The following is a 20,544-nucleotide window of genomic DNA, read 5'->3' on the forward strand; positions in this document are numbered from 1 at the left end:
TGATGATTTGACAACTTGAGATATTTGTAAAATTGCAACATTTGAATTTACACACAATGGCACCCACCAGCGAGCAGCTCCGCGATATCGCCAACCAGGCCGAGCGGGACCTCAACACCTACCAATCGAAGCAAGGACTCAACAATTATTCCGGAAGTGATGATGCTGGAGTCGATTCCGGTGTCGAGAAGAATTTTCCCGGTGCTGCAGTGAAGTACCACCCCGATCTCAGCACAAATTCCGGCTATAATCGCCGCATTCCTCCTGAGGAGGGCGGTGACCTAGACGCCAGAGGACGGTACGCATTGAATCTTCTGAAAACCTCGAATTGCTGGCGACTAACTTGGCAATAGGCAAACCAAAGGCTCTGCTTTCGAAGGCACGGGCGGCCCAGAGGACAAGCTCGCCGAGAGACAACGAGATTTCGGTGGATACGACGACAATGACGCCCTGCCACGCGGTGTTCTCGGCAGGGGTGGTGTTGAGGCGGGGCGGGAGAGCGGTGACATCCTTGAGCAAGGCAGCAGCGCATCGAGAGCCAATGTCGGGCGTAACCCACCCGGGCCGGGAGGCTCCAAGTTCAAGGGCTCTGAGTACTATCAGCCAGAGGACGTACCTGACAGCATTGCCGCAGAGGGTTACGTGCCGCCCGAGAGCGTGGTCGAGCCTTCTCGAGAGACTGAGTTTTATGAGCGACGTTGAGAAGAGTGGTATATGTAAGATAGTCAATAGTGATATGAGCTCCCACTTGGATGGTTGAGCTTATTAGCTACAAGTAAATGGGAGGAAAGTATCCGGGTATATTTGCAATCCCACATTCTATGCAACGCCTTGAGTAGTGATACACCTTATGAATACACTGCAGCTGCTCCATGTTAAGCCTTACTCTTCGGAGGTGCGCCCGTGCTCGGCTCTTTGTTCTCCTGTTTCTTCCCTTCCGCCGCCTTAATTGCCGCGATGTTGTCGTCGATGATGGCAATCTCTGCATCGATTCTTAAAATCTTCTCCTCTAGGAGTGATTCATACTGCTTGTCAGTGAGCGGAGTGAGTGGACTCCATTTCGAATCGAGCCAGCTCTTCTTATTCTTCCTCTGCTCTGCCCGGCTCTCAGCGGTGCGAGCGTAGGCATTGTAAGCGTACTGCCCTCCAGCGCCGAGCAGGGAAAACACGATTGCTCCTGGCACGAGGTTCTTCGGCCCGCCTGGAGACATATTAGTCTTTGTTACTTCTAGTAAAAGATTTGCAACCTACGGATTAGCCCGCCGACCAGCCCTGCAGAGCCGCCAGCAATGGTGCTTGCCTTGACCATGTCCGACGAGGTCATGTTCTCTTCGCCCCCCCAAGCCGTAGTCACAATTTTCTTGGACGCTGAATGTGGATTAGTCTTAGGAGTGGTTTTGAAGTTGTTTAATAAATGACCTACCTGTGTAGCTTGATCCGAGGGTAAACCATTGGAACCCGGAGAAGAGACTGAAGAGAACTGGAGTTGTGTTGCGCATGATGCCGCCAACGGCACCAACAAACAAGCCCACGCCACCAGCTGCAGCTCCGACCTTGAGGCTGGGATAGAGGATATCCATGATCTCCGGCGGGAGGGCCAGGCTGGGATTGTTGCTCCTAGGCCGGCGCGGCGCGGCATCTGACGAAGGTTGTTGAGACATGGCTGTATGCTCTTCCCCTTGAAAATCCAAAACCAGTTGTATGTTGAAATTCAGATGCCTGCATTCATTCGTACATCCTCATGATCACACATCCACTCAACCAAGGATCTCAAAGCGTCCCTGATACGCCGCTGATGAAGATGGAGATGCACGCACCGTTGGTTGCCGTTACGTTACGCCTGTCCAATGACGGAGATCGGGATTACGGGCATATGATATGTATGTAATTCAGATAATTAAACAGGAGTGCCTCTTTAGATGCATGCATGCCCACAATTTTTGCGGTTCAATTTTCCGCCTTTTTCGATCTGGCCTTGTTGGACCCCCCTGCAGTTTCCTGTTTGTGCTTTTTGGCGGTAGAGAAGAGCCCCCCTTCTGGGATGGACCTCAGACGGTGGGCGCTAGGCCCGGCGGGGCTTAGTGGATTGAGCGCCTCGCCCACTCCTTGCTGGCTGGTGAAAAAATGTCCAACCCTCATTCACCTCCATCGTCTTCAATTTTTGCAGCGCCCGAAAACCACTTTCGTCAATTGCTGCTGCGCTGCTGCATCCCCCAAGATCACCCTCCCTGCCCGCATCTGCGAACTTCGGGATCCCCGCTCCCCTTGACGACAACACAATCCCTCTGTTCTGTACCAATCGCACCCAGCCGATTGGTTGCAGATCCGCCTGCGTCTATTTCTCATATCTGTCCGTAGCCGGGGAAGACTTTTTGTCTCGGCTGCCCCCCCCCCTTGACTACGCGCTACGATAGGACGTCGTTGCGCGTGGCCACCAAACCGCAATCATGCGTAAGCCCTCACCCGCCGTTGCGCAGAAGGGCACTCGCACTGACTTGGCTCTGATATAGCTCCCAAGAAGAACAAGGAAGTTCAAAAGCTTTCTTATGGAGAATTCATGCAGGATTCCTGTCAGTATAGCCCCTCTTCCTGCCTAGTCTGGCCTGCCAGCCTTTCGTCGAGGTCGCGCTCGGAGGCCGACTTCATCCCAATCTGAGGATATACTGACCATGCATACAGCCTATGGAGGATCTTGGGCTGATGAAGTAGAGGATACCTATGGTGAGTCCTTCAATCATTTACTGACGTCCTGCTCGCAGGTGCTAACATTGCTACATAGCCTCCGGTATGCTTTGTCAACCACTTATCTGCGTGCGCGAAAGACGGTCTACTAATGCTTCACCTCAGGAACTCAGCCTCTCCCCCCATCTGAACGCCGCATGGGCGGTGGTGGTTTCGGCGGATCTAGCTTTGGTGGTGGAGAACGATGTATGGATGCGTGATATATACTATCGTCGAACATGAGCTGACATTTCTTCAGCCTACGCTCAGCGCGACTCCTTCCCCCAGCGAATCCCCGACAAGCCGCCTTACACTGCCCATCTCGGCAACCTGTCCTACGATGCCACCGTCGACACCGTAACTGACTTTTTTGCTTCATGCGAGGTCGTCAGCGTCCGAATCGTTGAGGACCGTGAGCAAATGCGACCCAAGGGATTCGGCTATGCAGAGTTTGCAACCCCCGAAGGCCTACAGAAAGCCCTCGACCTTGACGGCGAGAGCTTCCAGGGCCGAACAATCAGAGTCAGAATTGCTGATCCTCGTACGTCCCATCCCAAAAAACCTTGACCCACATATGATCCACATCCGATGAACTCACTAACCGGCCACTAGCCAAGGGAAGGGAAGGCGGCGACTCCAATCGCGATCTCAGTGACTGGACTCGCAAGGGTCCATTGGCAGATCTGCCCAGCCGAGGCGGCGACCGTCGTCCTCCCCGTGATTTCGGCGAGCCTCGCGCCCCTCGTGAGGGTGGTCCCGTCGACGATGGCAAGATCCGCGACTTTGGGAACTGGGAGAGAAAGGGCCCGTTGTCACCGCTCCCGCCTGCTATGGAGCGCCAGGGTTCACGCGAAGGAAGCCGCCCTCGCACTATCCAGAACAGAGACGACCCCGCGAGGAACCGGAGAACATCACCAGCAGCCTGGGGCCCTAGTGAAGGCCGCCAAGAGGGCTCACGTCCTCCTCGCCGTGACTTTTCAGATCGCCCGGAGCGACCAGAGCGAGTTCCTACCGCCGCTGAGAAAGACATGCAATGGAGAAGTAGCATGCGACCTGATGCGCCCGCCAAGTCACCGGGACAGTCAAGAAGTGGAAGCGAGGCACCGCCATCACCTGCTCCCGCCGCTGCCGTGCCGGCTTCTCGCCCCAAGCTGAATTTGCAGAAGAGAACGAACAAGCCTGACTCACCGGATGTGCTGTCGCCCCCTCCGGCTTCTGCCGACCCCAAACACAACCCCTTCGGTGCTGCCCGCCCGATTGACACAGCTGCCCGAGAGCGAGAGATTGAGGAGAAGAGGGTGCAAGCACTCAAGGAGAAGAAGGAAGCCGATGAGAAAGCAAAGGAAGAGCGGCGTCTTGCCAAGGAGGCTGCGGCGAAGGAGGCTGCTGAGAAAGCAGAGGCCGAGGCTTCCAAGGAGGCTGTCGAGGAAGAACCCAAAGCAGAGGAGACACCGGTTGAGGCTGCGGCAGAGACCGTTGATGCGCCGGAGAAAGCGGCCAAGGAAGGCGAAAATGGTAGTGCTGCTGAGCAAAAGATCCCAACAAGACCCCGCGAGCCACGGGAGCCCAGGGAGAACGTGCAGAATCCCAAGTCTGCGCGAGCTGCTGAGAGTGGTAACTGGAGATCAGCTTCTAGCGAACAGAAGGGTCCTCGAGGTGCTCCCACCGGTCCCCGTCGTGGTGGTGCTGGCGGTCCGCGGGGCGGACGCTTCGCCGAGGGAGGTCGACCTCCTCGAGCCAACGGTGGCCAAGCTGCTGCCTCTCAGGCAACCGGCGCGGGTGAGCCATCGACTCCTACCCAAGATGAGGACGGTTGGACCACCGTCGCTGCACCGAACAAGAGCCGTCGCGGTCAAGGTCGCCCTGTTGCTTAACTGTACGATACTTCAGATCTTCCGGCTGTTTAGGTCATCACGTCTCGGGAACAAGAAAAGTTTCACCTCTTTCATCCTTCATCGTTCTATTGTCGAAAGCAGCATCGTGACATATGCATCGACTCATTCAAGCCCTAATTTGCCTGAGATTCCAAACAGCGTCCTGATAATTCCGTCAAACTTGCTGCATTGGATACCTCCACTTCGGCGTTTGCCTCCTTCCACGTACATAAATTCGTTCCTCTCTCTTTTCGTACGCTTATCGATGGCAACTTCCGCATGTTCTTTGGCATCAGTTTGAGACCCGCTTTGCTTTGCGTTGCTTTCCAATTCATGAACGTGGTATGCGGATACGGCCGTGATGACACATCGAGGATGGGGACAAACGACCAGCCATTAATAGCAACAGCACAGATTGGCTGATGGCGACGACTCGTATGGACCATTTCGGCATCGACGAAGTCGGCCATTCGAAGCCTAAGGTCACTGAACGGCCTGATATATTCTACTATTTTCCCTCTCCGAGACTTCAATGGACTATATCAGTGCCATGAAAGGCCTTCAATCAACTTCCTGGTATAGTTCCTCTAATAGCCTCTTCACCCGGTTTTTTTTTCCTTTGCCAAACACGGACGGCTGCGAAAATTGGACTGGTCCGGCCGGCTCATTTCATCGCACACGGCGATGATGGTACGCTATGATGGAGGACAGGGCCTTCATTGTTTTTGCTTTGGTCTGATCCAGCTGCGGTGACGCGAGGCTGTGAGCGTCTCATCGATTTGTTCGTCAGAACATGCAGAGAATGGTCTGCAGTGTTGCTTCTCGGTGGTTGCAAGTGTGGCTTTCTGCGATGTGGCATCTTGCCCAAATGGCTTCTGCTTCACGTCTCTCTTCTCGTGCGCATCTTACTTAGACTTGGTACAAGGAATGAAAAAGTGCAAATTCAGATATTTCGTTCATCTAATACACGGTGCCTCTCAATTCGTATGCAAAACAAGCAAACTGACTCGAATGCTCATCAAGCTGGTATGATATATTAGACTTCAGTGTAAGTGGCGATGAAAACCTCACAATCAATGCAGCGATTAAGGCTGTCTTAGATTTCAATAATGGTATCTACATGTAACTACTTGTTATGAGAACTTTCAGCCCAGCTTCCACCCGTCATGCAGCAAACACATCACCTCTTCAGCGTCTTCTGCTTCTCCGCATCCCGCGCCACATTCCGCCCCTCAACCATCATACCCTTGCGCCGACGAACCTTGTCCATGTACCTCTTGGCGACGTTCTCCTTGTCTGCCAGCTCGCCCAGATCCTCGAGGTCGTCCTCCGTGAACGGCACCCAGAATGGGTCCTCATCTAGCACCTCGAAGCCCGTGAAGATGAGCTGCGGCTGTGCCGCGCCGCTGGTGCGCTTGCGCATCTCGTCGGCGAACCCGAAGGACTCGGCCACGGGGAGGACGGCCTGGATCGTGAAGAACGGCGTGCCCTCCTTCATGGACTCGGATAGGACACGACCGCGGCGGCGGGTGAGGACATCGTAGACACGACCCAGAACCTCGGCTATTGGGAGGAGATAAAGTTAGCATTGGCGACGGACTGAACAAAAGTCGGTATTAAGAATGACTTACTGCTTGCTTGGATCTCGACGGAGTACATGGCCAGCATAATGCGGGCCGACCAGTCCAGGAAGCCCTTGTGAATGGATTGCTGTACAGTCTTGATCACCTCTCCCGTAAGTCGTCCTAGACTGTCTCTCGCCGAGGCCTCATCGTCTGCTGTGTTGATGGTAACTTCGTCAATGAAGACCGCGATGCCTTCAACTGGCTCATGGGCAAGGGGTCCCTGCTGGGTGGCTAACTGGAAAGCATATGTAATCTTGTCGGAGAAGTGCCGGCCATGTAGCTTCTCATTTACATTGGGGCTGTCATCACTGTTCTCGTCAGCATCGAATGCCTTTGGCAGACAACCCTCTTTCGTCATGTCGATCAGCAGGTTCGGCCCTATCCTTCTGGGCCCAAATGCCGATATCTGGTCCACAACGTTCTTCCACGTCTCTCTACCCTTACCAGTCTCTAGCAGAGACTTCAATTGGGTCTTCAGATCTTCAACTGACAGGCACTTTGCCTCTGTGACATCAGCTTCCTCGTCGATAGTATCTTCTTCCCCGTTGGACTGTGTGGCATCATTACCATTTGCCCCTATTCCGTTGCTGGCTTTCTCGCCCGAATACAGATGCTTGATAGCACCGGCATTCTTGTTGAGGAAGTCTGTCACTTCAGAAGGCAGTGGCCTCACCCTTAGAGTGACTGACACCTGCTTCGAGCTGGTCACACCCACGACAGCTCCCCGTCCAAGTTCCTTATTCACCGGCGGCCGCATCTCTTCTGCCCTGACGGTGGTTTCCCTATACGGAACAATCGCCTCACCAGCTTGGATCTCGCATCGTGCGAACCGCTCTCGCAAATCCGTCAAGCAGCGTTCAAGATGCAGCTCACCTGCTGTGAGCAGGACATGCTCGCCACTGGAGAAGTGTTCGTACTCCGCGCATGCGTCACTCTGAACCAGTAGTTTTAGTCCGTTGATCATCTTGTCCAGGTCGGCGGGATTGACTGGCTCAAGAGCTACTCGAACAATTGGTCGACCACCCATATTCGCGACGCCAGCTAGATTGACTGCACCGTCAAGCCTTGAACATAGAGTACCCGACTTCAAGATACCCGAACCTTCTAGGCCACCAATACCAAAGACTACACCTGCTGGAACGGAATCTAAGCTTTCTAGATTTCGGCCCATCAGCATATAAAGTGCTTCAACCGTCACTTTCTTTGGTACTGGGTTTTGGTTCGGCTGTGCGGGAGAAAACTTTGGAGGAAGGACGTAAATCTCATCTCCTACGGAGAGAGTACCGGAGTAGATACGAGCGAAGCCTATGAGATGTTCAGGGTCAGCCCCCTGCTCATCTTTCGCGGGCTCCTCGTCTAGGGTCGCTGTCTCTAGGGCGGTAGCCAATGCGTCGACGGGGCCAGCGCTTTCGACCGCTGCTTGCGCCCTAGCTGCCTCTGCACGCTTCTTTCGAGCGAGCTCTCTTGCCTCTTCTGGACTGAGTGGCCCACGGCGCTTATTTTGTGGCAGCTCGCTTTCTGGTATGGAGACCATTTTGCTAACGTATGCGACAACGGGATCGGACTTCGCTGTCTTGAATTTGACCATGGCTTCCCGTACAGTGGGGTCAATGTAGTCTGAGCCAGGTGATGAATCAAGGAGTTCGGGTAAACGCTCAGCTTGCGCTGTCCGCGGTGACGGGAGTGATTCCACAACTGAGACTAACAGCGCCGTTGATAGCGGGAGCCAAGAGGAGAAGACAGTGGTCAAAAGCAATCGCGTGTCCTTTGACCTCATGACGTGTGGCGGAATGGTTATGTTGAGACCTTTTGTGATCTTCTCCAACAATACCGGATCGCCCTTCCCATGATCTCCCCCAGTGGTGGCGTTATAGGCTGCCCATATTTGCTCCAGCACAAGCTGTACAAACATGGGCTTCAGGTTCCTCCCTTTGAGATGCTTAGGCCCGAGAACCTTCTTTGTCTTCGGATCCAGATAAAAGTTTCCCCATAACACTTTCTCCATGATGTTTCTCTTAATTCCCAGCTTCTTCTCGTACAGTCCTGCAAATTGTCGGACTGTGAAGGCCCACCCGTCGATAGCACTGCCAAAGATAACGTTGTTCTTCTCTGGTGCGAAGTAAATCTCTTCGTCGTCTCTTTCTTCAAATTGCAGCTCGCCAGATTCGCTCTGTTGATCTACTAATTGGGCCTCCTTGGCGGCAGCGGCTTGGACTCTTTCCTCCATCCTTTCTCGCCAGTTGAGATCTTCCTCCATGCGCTCGCCCTGGAAAAAGCTCCCTAAGACAGCATTGACCTGTTCTAGGAGTTTGCTGAGATGTATGTATGCCTCGCCTGGGGTCATCTTGAGTTCAGTGACCAACCTGTCCATTTTGTTGATGACCAGAAGAGGTTTTAGCTTTTCTGTCCAGCTCTGTCGAAGGACAGTGACTGTCTGACTGCACACTCCTTCAACGGCATCTACAAGAACCACAGCTCCGTCACATAGACGAGAGGCCGTTGATACTTCACTGCTAAAATCGATATGGCCCGGCGAGTCGATCAGGTTTATGAGATACTCCTTCGGCTCAGGGGCAGCTTCAGGGCTGGACCTCCTGAGCATGTTGAAGAAGAGAGAGATGGCAGAAGACTCCATGGTAATTCCTCGGAGTTGCTCGTCCGGCCTCGAGTCTAGGTACCGGATCTTGCCGGCCATCTTCGGTGAGATGATGCCGTTTGTGGCGATGAGGGCATCTGTGAGGGACGTCTTGCCATGATCCTAAATTATCATTTAGCCTATGCGCCTACAACTATGATCTATCGTATATATCTTTCACTTACAACATGGGCTAGAATGCAAATCTGTACAATATTAGTTGCAGTTGACAAACAAAGAGGATGAGATGATATCTTACATTTCGAACATCATCAGCATGTTGCTGGAGCTTAGCCAGCTTTTCAGGACTGACGACCGGCATCTTGACTCTGTTCGGCCTTTATGATGCTTCCTTGAAGAGCAAATGGGAAGACTTGCAATGAGGCCACTTAATATGGCGTGGAAAGCATCAGGGCCAGGACAGCGATGTTGGACTCACGATGAGTAACACTGACGAGAAATCTCGATGCAGTCGGTGGCGGGGCAAAGTGACATCGCCTATCGGCGGCAGTGTTAGGCTAGATCTCTTAATTGGTGCGGTCCGCAGGCAAAGCGCTAACAGTCACCCGCCCGTATCTTGTATTGGAGGGGCAACCAGACAGAGCACCTTGCCTTCTCGCCGTGACTGTACAGACACCCTTTCTTCTGGGTTCAATACTGCTGTTGATAAATTATTCTCAGTGTGTATATTGTGCTCGCAGTATCTCCTGATTCAGATTATCAGCCTGTTCTTCTCATTGGCGTGAAACTCGCAAAATTCATTGCATATCTTCGACATGCTTGAAGCCGTTTTATGCCACTAGCGGGAAGCTTGAAATTTTAGGCGACACCAAATTAGGGTTTTTGATTTTCGAAATATTCGACGCGCCCAAGCCCCTCAAAATCCACGACCCCGCGACGACGAGAACGAGGAAGATCCCATCGATTTCCTCGACACCGGCAAGAATTTTGCGGCTTCGAACTTGTCTTGATCAAATTTTGACAAGATGAGCGGTTTTCAGAACGGCGCCACGCCCGTCCGGGCCATCGACAACGACAGCGATGTCGAGGAGGAGGCCTTGGTCGCGGATTACCAGGAACAAGTCCAATATGAGGATGGCTTGGAGGATCTGGAACAGGTCAACTCTCTGACCATGGCTCAGCAGACTGATGACATTCAGTCAAGATTGGCAGCTGCTGCTCAACCCTTGGACTTCTCAGCGCCTCTTGAGGTCAAGTTCCAGAGCTACGATTCATACTGCAGCTTGTTCCACTTCATCCTCAACTCTGACGGTCCCGTGGACCTGGAGCCCCCATCTGTGAGTGCCCACGCAGCTTTCGAGACTACGCGGAGAGGAACTGTTACTGACATACAGGCAGTACTATTGGGCCTGGGACGTGATCGACGAATTCATTTACCAATTCAACTCCTTCTCCTCCTACCGTAACAGAATCGCGAGGCAAGCAAACAACGAGGAGGAAATTCAGATTCTGCGAGAGAATCCCAACACATGGGGATGCTACAGTGTTCTTAATGTCCTGTACTCGCTGATCCAAAGATCGAACATCACCGAGCAGCTGGCTGCTATGAGGCGAAATGAGGAACCTATGGCCGTGGCCGGAGAGTACGGCTCCAAGAACTTGTACCGAATGCTTGGATACTTCTCCATCATCGGTCTTCTTCGAGTCCACACTCTTCTTGGAGACTTCAGCCTCGCTCTTAAGACGCTCGATGACATTGAGTTGAACAAGAAGGCCATGTTCGCTCGAGTGATGGCAGCTCACTTCACGACGTACTACTACGTCGGTTTCTCCTATATGATGATGCGCCGCTATGCGGATGCCATCCGCATGTTTAGCCACATTCTCGTCTATGTTTCGCGGACGAAGAATTTCCAGAAAAACGCGCAGTACGATTCGATCACAAAGAAGAACGACCAGATGTACGCTCTGATCGCCATCTGTGTCGCGTTCCACCCCACTCGCCTGGATGACACCATCCACACCGCTCTGCGCGAGAAGTACGGCGATCAGCTGCTCAAGCTCCAGAGGGGCGGCCCCGAGTCGCTGCCTATCTTTGAGGAGCTGTTCCGCTCAGCATGCCCCAAATTCATCTCCCCCGTACCCCCAGACTTCGACAACCCGGAGTCCAACATTGACCCCATCGAGCACCACCTGTCCATCTTCATGGACGAGGTCAAGACCAACATGTGGAGCCCCACGGTCAAGTCCTACCTCCGCCTCTACACGACTATGGATCTGAAGAAGCTGGCTGGTTTCCTGGAAGTCAAGCCTGAGGAGCTTCGCTCTTGGCTGCTGGTGAACAAGCAGCGCACCAAGCAGCTGCGCTGGTCCGACCACGGGCTCTTGGAGGGCGACTGGGTCAATGTTAGCGACCTTGACTACGCCATGCAAGGTGTAAGTACCACTACCACCATTCCACCATCCCCCTACATTCGTTGTGCTCGGAGATTTTTGTGTAACACGTGTGCTGACGGCATCTTACAGGACTTGATCCACATCTCGGAAGCTAAGGTCGGCCGCAAGCTGGTGGACTGGTACCTCCGCAACCTGTCGCGCACGTACGCATAGAAAAAGACAGGGAAGGGGGGGTGGATAACAGGAAAGGAAGATAGATCTGCTATCGGACGCTCCCGCCAAATCATCTTGTTATCTTGTTAGTCATGTTGTAATTTGGGGCAAGTGGTTTCGCGCAGGTTGCTCTTTATCAGCTTGCATTGCATTGGCGTCTCGGTAACGAGGGAATCAGGAACGTGCGGTGCGGATGGTTTGGCAAAACACAGAATCCTTGACGATGGCACCCTCTCCGCCATAGACCTGGACAGTGGATGGACGGATGGACACGCCGGTTTGGAGGGGGCCCCAGGGGGAACTGTGAACCGAGAGCAGAGCAAAGACTACCGACCACCACTAGGATAGGCTCCACAAGGAACGAGCCGCCCTATATTAAATGGAATAGAAATCCAACGTCAAACCATTCTCACTGGACAGGTCGCCTGTGTATCTACAGCGGCCAAAGCTCCTTGCATGTCATATCCATGCTGCTGCTGCTGCTGCTGTGAGTTGTCTGTGGGTGATCTCATAACCTCGTACATGAGGTGTGCATATCCGTACGTGAGTCAGTCAAGTCAAGCCAGCCAGTCCGAGGGGTTGCTTTTCTCAGCCGCGTATCGGTATGGCTGGGGGAGGGGCAGCATCTACATGGGAATAGTAGGGTATGACAGCTGGCAGACGCAGGAGACGCAGCGCCCGCAGCTCCGCGATTTCACCGCTCGGGATACGCCCAAACTCCGTACATCGGGGAAGAGGAGGAGGAGTCGAGGAGGGCCAGGACCTGCCCTGCAGAAGGAGGCTTGCATCCGGATGGTGGAGTGTGAGCAGAGCTCCTCACCTCATACGCGCGCGCAGCACCAGCATCTTTCCCATACTCTACGGTACCTCGAAAAAGATGATAGATGATATCTCGTTGCCAAGACCCCAGCCTGTGCCGTTTCCGTTTGTCGGATCTGCACAGCACGGCGGCCATTTGCCTGCCAGATAGACGGATGCTCGTAGGAGCTCGTCCTCCCTCCTCCTCTGTGCTCCTGCTGCTCATCCTTGTACATGCTTTGCTTGTCGTCAGAGCTCTCCATACTACGTGTACCTGTCTGTTGTTGCCTTCGGAGTAGCTCGGGACAGCTATCTGCGACAACTCGTCCTACTGGACGGATGCTTATTGAGGTCGGTGAGGCTGCATGCTGCAGGCCTCGCGACTAGCTGCAGGAAGGTGATGCCATCTACCACGGCCTGTAACCATGAGTCTATATGTAGGTTGTACGTTGTGGTGTAAAAAAGAATTGATTGACTGAATTACTGAGTTGAATGAGTGAATGAGAGCTCCCAGACTAGGCACGCAGTGGACTAGCGAGCAGGGGGTGGCCCGCCCGTCATCGCTTCGGCACGTACCGCCCTTGTCGATATCATATGCCAATTCGAAGATCAGAAGTAGTCTGGCTGGGTAGATAGTAGAACAAAGGAGCAAGGAGAAAATGGCCGGCCGGCACGCGCATCCGCTCTATCCAGACCGCCAGGAGTCGCCGACGACAACGATACTGAGCCGATCCATCGCGAAGCATCTACGGGGCGCCGCTGCACCCAGCTGCGAAGGTTGGTAGGGCACAGCTGTGCTTGGCTGGAGGGGCCCCGGGGTCTTGGCCTGCGCCGGCATCTGCCCTCCTACACTACCAATGTATGTACGCCGCACGCCGCGGCAGCAGGATGTTCAGCAGTGTAGGGGGTTTCTCAAGCAAGGCAGGGCAACTAAGGGGATAGGACGGCACCATTTGGCCCTCGGAGAGATCCAGACCAAGGCCAGAGACCAAAAGACCACGCAAGAAGGGCGAGAGATGGCGGGTACGGCACCGCCTTTGCACGCAGGCTTCCTTGGCAGTGGAGGGCTGCCAAGACGCGTTAGCTGGGGCCAAGAGCTGTGCTGTGCAATAGCTGTGTCGCGGGGTTGTCAAGATGGTGTGCAAGACAGCCCAGGTGCCAGGATGCTGTTTGGGCGGCGTATCAAGTGAAGGAGGAGCTTGGCTGGGTACCGCAGTCATAGCATCGGGGTCGGGGCCGGGGTCTAGATAGAAGAAAGAATGAACAGAGGCTGGCACGGAGTAATGCAAAGGAGGCAGCATGGCCTGCCTGACTGATGGATGATGATTGCTCCCTTTCTCGGTGAGCCCCCTTGCGTTATTATGTGGTGTATGTCATTATCGTAAGCAGCGTAGGTGGATTGATACTTCAGCTGTGAGTGAGTGATGTGTCCAGTACCAGTACTCCTCCGTACCAATCTCATCAAGCTTTTCAGGTCTCTAGTCCATGTGAAGAACACGATGTCATGTTTGATCTGGCGTGGTCCAAGCCCGGCTAACATAACAGGGTCCTCGACGTATAGTGACATAACGTGCCGTTCCGGACCCCGGCCAGTTCATTGTCGCTATACCTTTGTGAGATAGCGACATGGCGGAGGAAGCACATCGAATTTCGTTCGAGAAGGATACGGTAGTTGTTATTATATCGCTGCCCATAGCTGGGTTCTGTCACCGGCCGGCCCTTTCGCTCGTAATGAGAAGAAGAGGGAGGTACTGTACCTATGTAATATGATGAATAGATAGGTCAGGTCAAGTCAAGGTATTCTTCAGCTATCTACTTGCCCAGTCAGGTAGCTTACAGTATTATAGACAATCTTCTCCTTGTTATTCAAGATGTGAGGGAGCTCTTGGCAACCACCACACACCACATCGCGCCTACCGACCTACCGTACCTACCTTACCTACTTCTTTGCAAAGACCGTGGGCCCGCTGTTGTTCATCTACCCTACCACATCCACCTTGCTGCCTTACCTCCTCCTTTTCTCTTCCAAACGAGAAATTTGCAGTGTGTTTGCAATCCATCCTCCCTTGAAGGAGCCTCCTCGTGCGATTTTACGGGATTTTGAAGCTTCTTGTCTGGCCGGAGCTTATCAAGCTGCTGCAGCACAGCTTTATCTCGTACTACATCAACCTTTCGACTTTGGCGCAGTGCAGCGCAGCCGGAGACAAATATACTTCAGGCCCATACATCATCTCTACCGACCCGTACCAAACAACCAGCATACCTTACCTCACCTCATTTGTCTGCCTACTCCTCCTTACTCACAACCGCACCTCTTCGATCGTCCTCGCAAGCCACCCTCTTTTTTTTTGGTGTTGTCGGGTTTCAACCTCTTTTGTCGCCTCGATCGCCTCTCCAACAAACTCACCTGACGCCGAGCTCCGTCAGCCGAGCGAAAGCGAAGCGAACCCTCCTACGACACACCTCCATCCAATCTCAGGTTTCTATTCCTCGTGGGGCCAAAGCTACCTTGACCTACCTACCTACCTACCTACCTACCTCCCGACCTACCGACATCTGTCTACCTGCTCAGCAAGTACCGGGCCAAGAGACAAGAGAGCTTTGCTTGCTCTCTTACGAGTGTCTCTCCACCACCTCCCGACTCAATGCATGACCGTACGAAATAGCCTCTGCCGGCCTCTCTCCGAGGCCATAAGAGCACTGGCATAGAAATTTCATCTTATCCTTTCGCATCACCCCAGTCCCCCGATATCAATCGAATATTATTATGTCCGGCCAGGTCGCATCACCCCCGGTGAAGGCAGCATCATCTCGACCGACGCCCGCTACTAAGAGCCCCGACTCCGACGTGTCGCCCTCCTCGCAGCTCCCTCCCAAGTCTCAGACGCAGGACACGCCGACCCGTCCAAGTGGTGACTACTTCTCTCATAAGTCGACTGAAGAGGTCCCCACTGCACGGCTCACCTTCAAGGCCCCCTTCCACTCGGTCAAGGAAGGCAAAGAGTCGGCCACGTCTAGCGCAAGCACATCTACAGTTGTCAGTCCTGCTATCACCAGTCCCGGTGGCCAGGCTGCTATACAGCCCCTCGTTCTCGAAGATGGAGACGAACGTCCCAGTCCAGGTTCTAGGAAATCGTCCATTGCATCGGTGTCATTCCGCGCGCCTCGCAACCCGTCACTGCCCCAAGGACAACAGAGAAAGACTGATGCTCATCGCCTTCGAGCATCGTCGCCTAACCCCGTGAGGTGAGTGCATATCATTCTGTTTCTTTAGGCCCCTATTTGGTTTTCCGGAACGCGACCTTCGAGTGTTGGCCGGACAAGGATGATGTCTGCATTAAAATATGCTCCGCATGAGGTCCATCGTTGCACGAAGATAGTCAGACCGGCTGCAGTCGCGGGCCGTGTGCTCCATCTGCTACTTTCTGCGCGTCGCGCATATGTTCCCCCACAGGACCCTTAGCCTCGCTCGGTGGGAGGCATGGCTCGCATGGGATGGGATACGTACTTGCAACTTAGCAGAAGGGCTGGACTGGCCTCGACTTTCTCCAGGCGGGGAAAGCTGTCATGTGCGTCCCTGGCAGCTGGTGGAGCGCGCACATAGCGCTTCCAACTACCCAAAGAGGCGGCTTGCACAGGAGGATTGCCGTGTCTACACTACACTACACTATACATACCATTGTTTGGGCCTCTCTCCCTCGCTCGCCAGAACACGGAGCTCCCCTAGCCTCTCTTAGCTGGTCATTCGTCATGACACTACCCAAACCCCACCCACCCCACTCCGCACGACTGCAACACTTTATCTACGGACGGCGCCCGTCAGGTCGGTCGGTCTCTCTAACCCGGACGAACGAGGAAGCCCTCTGAAGGTGTTGAATTGCCGATCTGGGTGGGATAGACGTCAGGAAGCAGACAGCAACAGGCTTTGCACCGCGCTTATCCAGGAGCATATCTTACTTGGCGCTGGATTAGACGTTCAATTGTGTCCCCTCTACCTATTGATCGCCAGCCTAAGCACTGCCTCATTCCTTGTCTAACATTATTCCCTCAAGCACGATTGCCTGCAGCTCTCGTTCGTCAATCTTACACCTTGATCTTACTCATTCCACTCCACATTTCCGCTTCTCCAGCCCTTGTTTCATGGATCTTTGCCTCATCCTGGTGCCCGGCTCGATTCGTTTGCTGTCATGGCCACGCTAACAGAGGTCCATCCTCGCAGATTCCGTCCGCACGTGGCCTTCGACAATGTCGTGGTGGGCGAGGCTACCAAAAGCAACACCCCGTCTTACACGGTCAACGTGAGGCATGATGGCTACCAACCGAAGCGGCGGTCTCGCACCTTCATGGTTGGCGTAGACGAACACCCGTACTCGAACGATGCACTACAATGGCTGCTGGACGAGTTTGTCGACGATGGAGATGAGGTAGTCTGCGTGCGCGTCGTTGAGAAGGACGTCAGGTCCGTCGGCGCGAAGGACTACCAGGACGAAGCGAATGCAATGATCGCCAAGATCCAAGAGAAAAGTGGCACCAGTCGTGCTATCAGCATCGTGCTAGAGTACGCTGTCGGCAAGCTGCACTCGACGTTCCAGCGACTGGTATGTGACTTCTGCCCATGCTGCATTATTCACGCTTGCCTGATATCAGGACTAACTGCTTCTGTCTGGCACAGATTCAAATGTACCAACCTTCAATGCTTATCGTGGGCACAAGAGGCAGATCGCTGGGTGGCATGCAAGGTCTTCTCAACACAAGGAATTCATTCTCGAAATATTGTCTCCAATACTCGCCGATTCCCGTCGTTGTAGTCAGGCCTGATGAGAAACGACAAAAGAAGAAGGATAAGCGAAGTCAGGATCCGGACAAACAGAGCTACATTAAGATGCTTGCGATCAACCGGGGACTGCATGAGGCCGATAGTGACAATAGTAGCCTGTACGACATAGAGACGAAACTATCCGCCGATGAAGAAGCGCACAAGGTTGCCGCAGCCATTGGCCTGCCCGCGTCGTTCGACCCCACCCTCAAACCGATCAAGGAGAAGTCACCACAAGGACCTCGCCAGTCAGTGGCTTCTGCCTTGCAAGCACTCGACACCCCCGATGACGAGCTCGGCCGGGTTGTTGCCACACCCACCGCTGTTGCTCCCGACAGTGGAGATGAGAGTGGTGACGACGACGAGGACGACGAAGCAGAGTTCGATGTTGCGAGCGGCTCTCAGATCCTCCAGTCCCAGAAGAAAGAGCGACTTCACGAGATGGAGGTCGGCGAGGCAGCGGCACTGCTCAAGAGTAATCCGGTCATCGAGGAGACTAGCAGTAGTGATGAAGATGACGAAGACGGCGGTGGAGAGATTGGAAAGCAGAGTTCGTCAAGTACATAATGGACCCCTCTGCCTAGACAGTCCGTTCACATGCTCTATCTCGTCGAAAAGGAAAAGGGTTCTTTGTCCAGGGCGGCCTCAAAAGGGAACGGTGTTCAGGACCGGGGGAATTGCACACGTGCGGAAAAGAGTCTGTCAGGTTTCTAGGGCAGAGTCGGGAAGAGGTCTCACAGATCAGAGGCGGTGGCTGTCTTCGGACTCCCTTGTGTTTGTTTATTGTTTCATTTACCATTATTACAGCGTCTATAGGTTCTATACCAACAGGAAGAAACATCATTACTCTAACTTAGCACTATGAAAAACACTTGTTACTACTTTCAGAGACTACATACATCAGGTGGGTTCGGGTTATCCTTGTGCAATAGACCCCAATAATACTGCAGCAATGTTCATTATATAATGTCCCAGCTTACAATCACATAACTGCGTATTGGGGGGTAGCCACCGATGCATCGGGAGCCCACTGTGACGGGGAAGGGAGGGATGCCCGGTGGTGGGGAAGTGCAGTGATAGCGGCCACTGATTCGTGACCCCGCGCTAGCAAAAAGCCAATCTCGAGGTGCCCAGTCGTCACATGTGGCCCGTGCCTCGGTTGCGATTTTCAGGTACTACGCTGTGAGTCTGAGGTGGAACATGTTTCGCTTGCGCTGACGACTGCGCCGGGGGATTCGTGGCCAACAGACAATCCTCAACGACACCCAACAGCTTTGTTCTCAGACCAACACTGTTGCATTCCGTTCGAATGTAGACCCGTCGATAGTTCTCGTCCGTTTCTCTCTAGCGACACGATACAGGAAATAATGCTTTCAGATCCTCTTACTACCAGCAAGATCTAGCAGATTGACTAGGTCCCTGCATATCCATACCTTCCACTCGCCCATCCGGTGCTTTCCACCCTCGAGCGCTTCGCCAATGCCGACGTCTCGGTACGACTGCGGCGATGACCTCTGCACGGCGGCCGGGCCGTCTACCACGATCGGCACCCTCTTCTCCCTCTCGCCCTTCCTCGCGACCTTCGCCATCGTCGCCCTCGTAGCCGCCAAGAAGGTCTTCCCCAAGCTCTCCCGAGTGAGTGCCCATGACGACGGCGAAGACCACTACCTGCCGGCGTCGGCCCCGCTGTCCCTGCAGCAGGCGCACGCCGAGCACGGGTCGAAGAGCGTCCGCCGCCGCGTCGCCGCCGCCACCTTCGCCGCGACGATCGGCCTAGCCGCCGTGCTGGGCGAGCTGATCCTCGCCGAGATCGCCGACCTGGTGCCCGCGCGCGCGCGCGACGCCGCCCTGCGCGCCGTGGTGCCGACGCTGCTGTTCGTGCTCGTCGCCCTCATCCCCTTCCTCGAGATCCAGAGCGTCGTCGCCGGCGCCGGCTTCCGCTTCCAGCGGACCGCCAGGGGCCGCCTGCCGCGCGTGTCGTGGACGCTGCAGCTGCTCATCTTTGGCGGGTGGCTGTTCGTCTTCTGGAGCCTGGGGCGCGCGGTCCCGGGCAGCGATGAGAGCTATATATATGCGCGGGACGCGCGGGACAACTTCGACAGCACGGGCGTGTCGATCGGCACGAAGCTCGCGGACGAGGAGAAGAGCCTTGGGTGGCCGGGCTGGTCGCGCGAGGCGCTGGCGCGGGCGTGTCTTGAGCGGATCGGCGTCATTGGCATTGCTCTGATGGCGCTGCTTTCGGGGTTTGCGAGTGTGTCCAGCCCGTGGCATACGTTTGCTGATAATAGGGGTGCGAGGAGGAAACCGGTTACGGATGCGGACATTGCGAGGAAGCAGTCGGGAATCGATGCTACTAGCGAACTGTTATTAACGAAACGACATCGCCTACGATCACTCCAGAGAAAGCTTGCGGTGGCTGCGGAGACATCGGCTGCGGCGGGATCAAAAGGGATGATGGGCAAGCTTGTGGGCTCATTCAAGGGGATGGGCAACAGCGATGCCGCAGAGATCAAGACTCTGCAGCTTGAGATCTCTGGCCTAGAGACAATGGAGGCGAATCTGTCATCGTCTCTGTCACAGTTGCAAACCAGACAGAGTGCACAAGCTCGCGCAGGTACCGCCGTGGGCTTGCTCATCGATATTCCGACGTACGCCTTCAGCCTGTACTGCTTATACCGCGTCATGGCGACGTCTCTCACCAGCTTGCGCCGACTCTATAACCCCGGCTCGAGCTTCTCGTCTTCTGACCCGATCAATCGCTTTCTGGGTCTGCTCGCCAAGCACTGGGACCCGAAGCTCGACCAGATTGCGTGGGCACGCCAGATCTCCTTCTTACTGACTGGGGTGATCCTCATCGCCAGCGCCAACTCGGTGGTTCAGACTTTTCGCATATTCGCAAAGTGGACGCCTGGGCTGCTCTATCAGGCACAGGCTAACCTAGCCCTGCTCATTGGGCAGATCTCTGCCACATATGTTATCTCAGCCGCCCTACTACTCCGAAGCAATCTACCTAAGGACGTCAGTAGCGCCGTTGGTGATGCCTTGCAGAGCGCATTAGAGCCAGGCTTCGTTGATCGTTGGTTCGAGGGCTGGTTTCTGCTCGCGAGTGTGGCGACGGCGGTGGGTATATGGATAGGGCGGAAGATCGGGGGCGGTGGTGACTGGGATGATTGGGACGAGTACGGAGGCGAGGAGATGGGACAAAAGAGATCATGAGGACTTGAGTAACACATTATAATACTGGCATGGTTTGATGTAGGAGTATGGAGATTTTTGTACATAGTTCGTGGGCTGAATATGCTCCCACCTTATATATGGGTTGAATGAGAACATCCGATGGACAAATCAGGGGTGATGTTCTTTGAACGATTCTCGTATTTGTAGTGATCGCCAAGTTAGTCTACGTGGACAGACAGAGGCTTTTGTAAGTTAATATAATGTAATAGATGGAAAATCTTATTACTATCTCCTTCACTGCTACCGACTAATACATGAATAAACCAG

The 20,544-nt window shown here is 54.2% G+C and overlaps 7 protein-coding genes across 7 annotated transcripts; 5 read left to right on the top strand and 2 right to left on the bottom strand.

The window, feature by feature from the left end:
• Positions 1-56: 56 nt before the first annotated feature.
• UCRPA7_2890 (hypothetical protein) lies at positions 57-702 on the top strand (the record flags this gene model as incomplete). The annotated part of the gene is made up of 2 exons (XM_007915463.1): positions 57-298; positions 354-702. The coding sequence occupies 2 exons, from the start codon at positions 57-59 to the stop codon at positions 700-702; spliced, it is 591 nt and encodes a 196-aa protein (XP_007913654.1).
• Positions 703-875: 173 nt separating this feature from the next.
• UCRPA7_2891 (hypothetical protein) lies at positions 876-1,580 on the bottom strand (the record flags this gene model as incomplete). Its single annotated transcript, XM_007915475.1, has 3 exons — positions 876-1,201; positions 1,252-1,368; positions 1,424-1,580. 3 exons carry the CDS (start codon positions 1,578-1,580, stop codon positions 876-878), a joined length of 600 nt encoding a protein of 199 aa, XP_007913666.1.
• An 867-nt stretch (positions 1,581-2,447) lies between these two features.
• On the top strand, positions 2,448-4,595 carry UCRPA7_2892 (putative translation initiation factor 4b protein; the record flags this gene model as incomplete). The annotated part of the gene is made up of 7 exons (XM_007915469.1): positions 2,448-2,451; positions 2,511-2,570; positions 2,680-2,721; positions 2,780-2,785; positions 2,848-2,928; positions 2,981-3,262; positions 3,334-4,595. 7 exons carry the CDS (start codon positions 2,448-2,450, stop codon positions 4,593-4,595), a joined length of 1,737 nt encoding a protein of 578 aa, XP_007913660.1.
• Positions 4,596-5,775: 1,180 nt separating this feature from the next.
• Positions 5,776-9,177, bottom strand: UCRPA7_2893 (putative elongation factor 2 protein; the record flags this gene model as incomplete). Its single annotated transcript, XM_007915478.1, has 4 exons — positions 5,776-6,158; positions 6,227-8,978; positions 9,041-9,061; positions 9,115-9,177. 4 exons carry the CDS (start codon positions 9,175-9,177, stop codon positions 5,776-5,778), a joined length of 3,219 nt encoding a protein of 1,072 aa, XP_007913669.1.
• A 664-nt stretch (positions 9,178-9,841) lies between these two features.
• UCRPA7_2894 (putative eukaryotic translation initiation factor 3 protein) lies at positions 9,842-11,426 on the top strand (the record flags this gene model as incomplete). The annotated part of the gene is made up of 3 exons (XM_007915457.1): positions 9,842-10,153; positions 10,215-11,252; positions 11,343-11,426. 3 exons carry the CDS (start codon positions 9,842-9,844, stop codon positions 11,424-11,426), a joined length of 1,434 nt encoding a protein of 477 aa, XP_007913648.1.
• Positions 11,427-16,567: 5,141 nt separating this feature from the next.
• UCRPA7_2895 (putative usp domain-containing protein) lies at positions 16,568-17,607 on the top strand (the record flags this gene model as incomplete). The annotated part of the gene is made up of 2 exons (XM_007915459.1): positions 16,568-16,822; positions 16,897-17,607. 2 exons carry the CDS (start codon positions 16,568-16,570, stop codon positions 17,605-17,607), a joined length of 966 nt encoding a protein of 321 aa, XP_007913650.1.
• A 912-nt stretch (positions 17,608-18,519) lies between these two features.
• UCRPA7_2896 (putative g protein-coupled receptor protein) lies at positions 18,520-20,256 on the top strand (the record flags this gene model as incomplete). Its single annotated transcript, XM_007915473.1, has 1 exon — positions 18,520-20,256. One exon carries the CDS (start codon positions 18,520-18,522, stop codon positions 20,254-20,256), a length of 1,737 nt encoding a protein of 578 aa, XP_007913664.1.
• Positions 20,257-20,544: the final 288 nt, after the last annotated feature.

The sequence above is a fragment of the Phaeoacremonium minimum genome (genome assembly GCF_000392275.1).
Source record: "Phaeoacremonium minimum UCRPA7 unplaced genomic scaffold PA7_03_scaffold_215, whole genome shotgun sequence".
NCBI classification, from domain to species: domain Eukaryota; kingdom Fungi; phylum Ascomycota; class Sordariomycetes; order Togniniales; family Togniniaceae; genus Phaeoacremonium; species Phaeoacremonium minimum.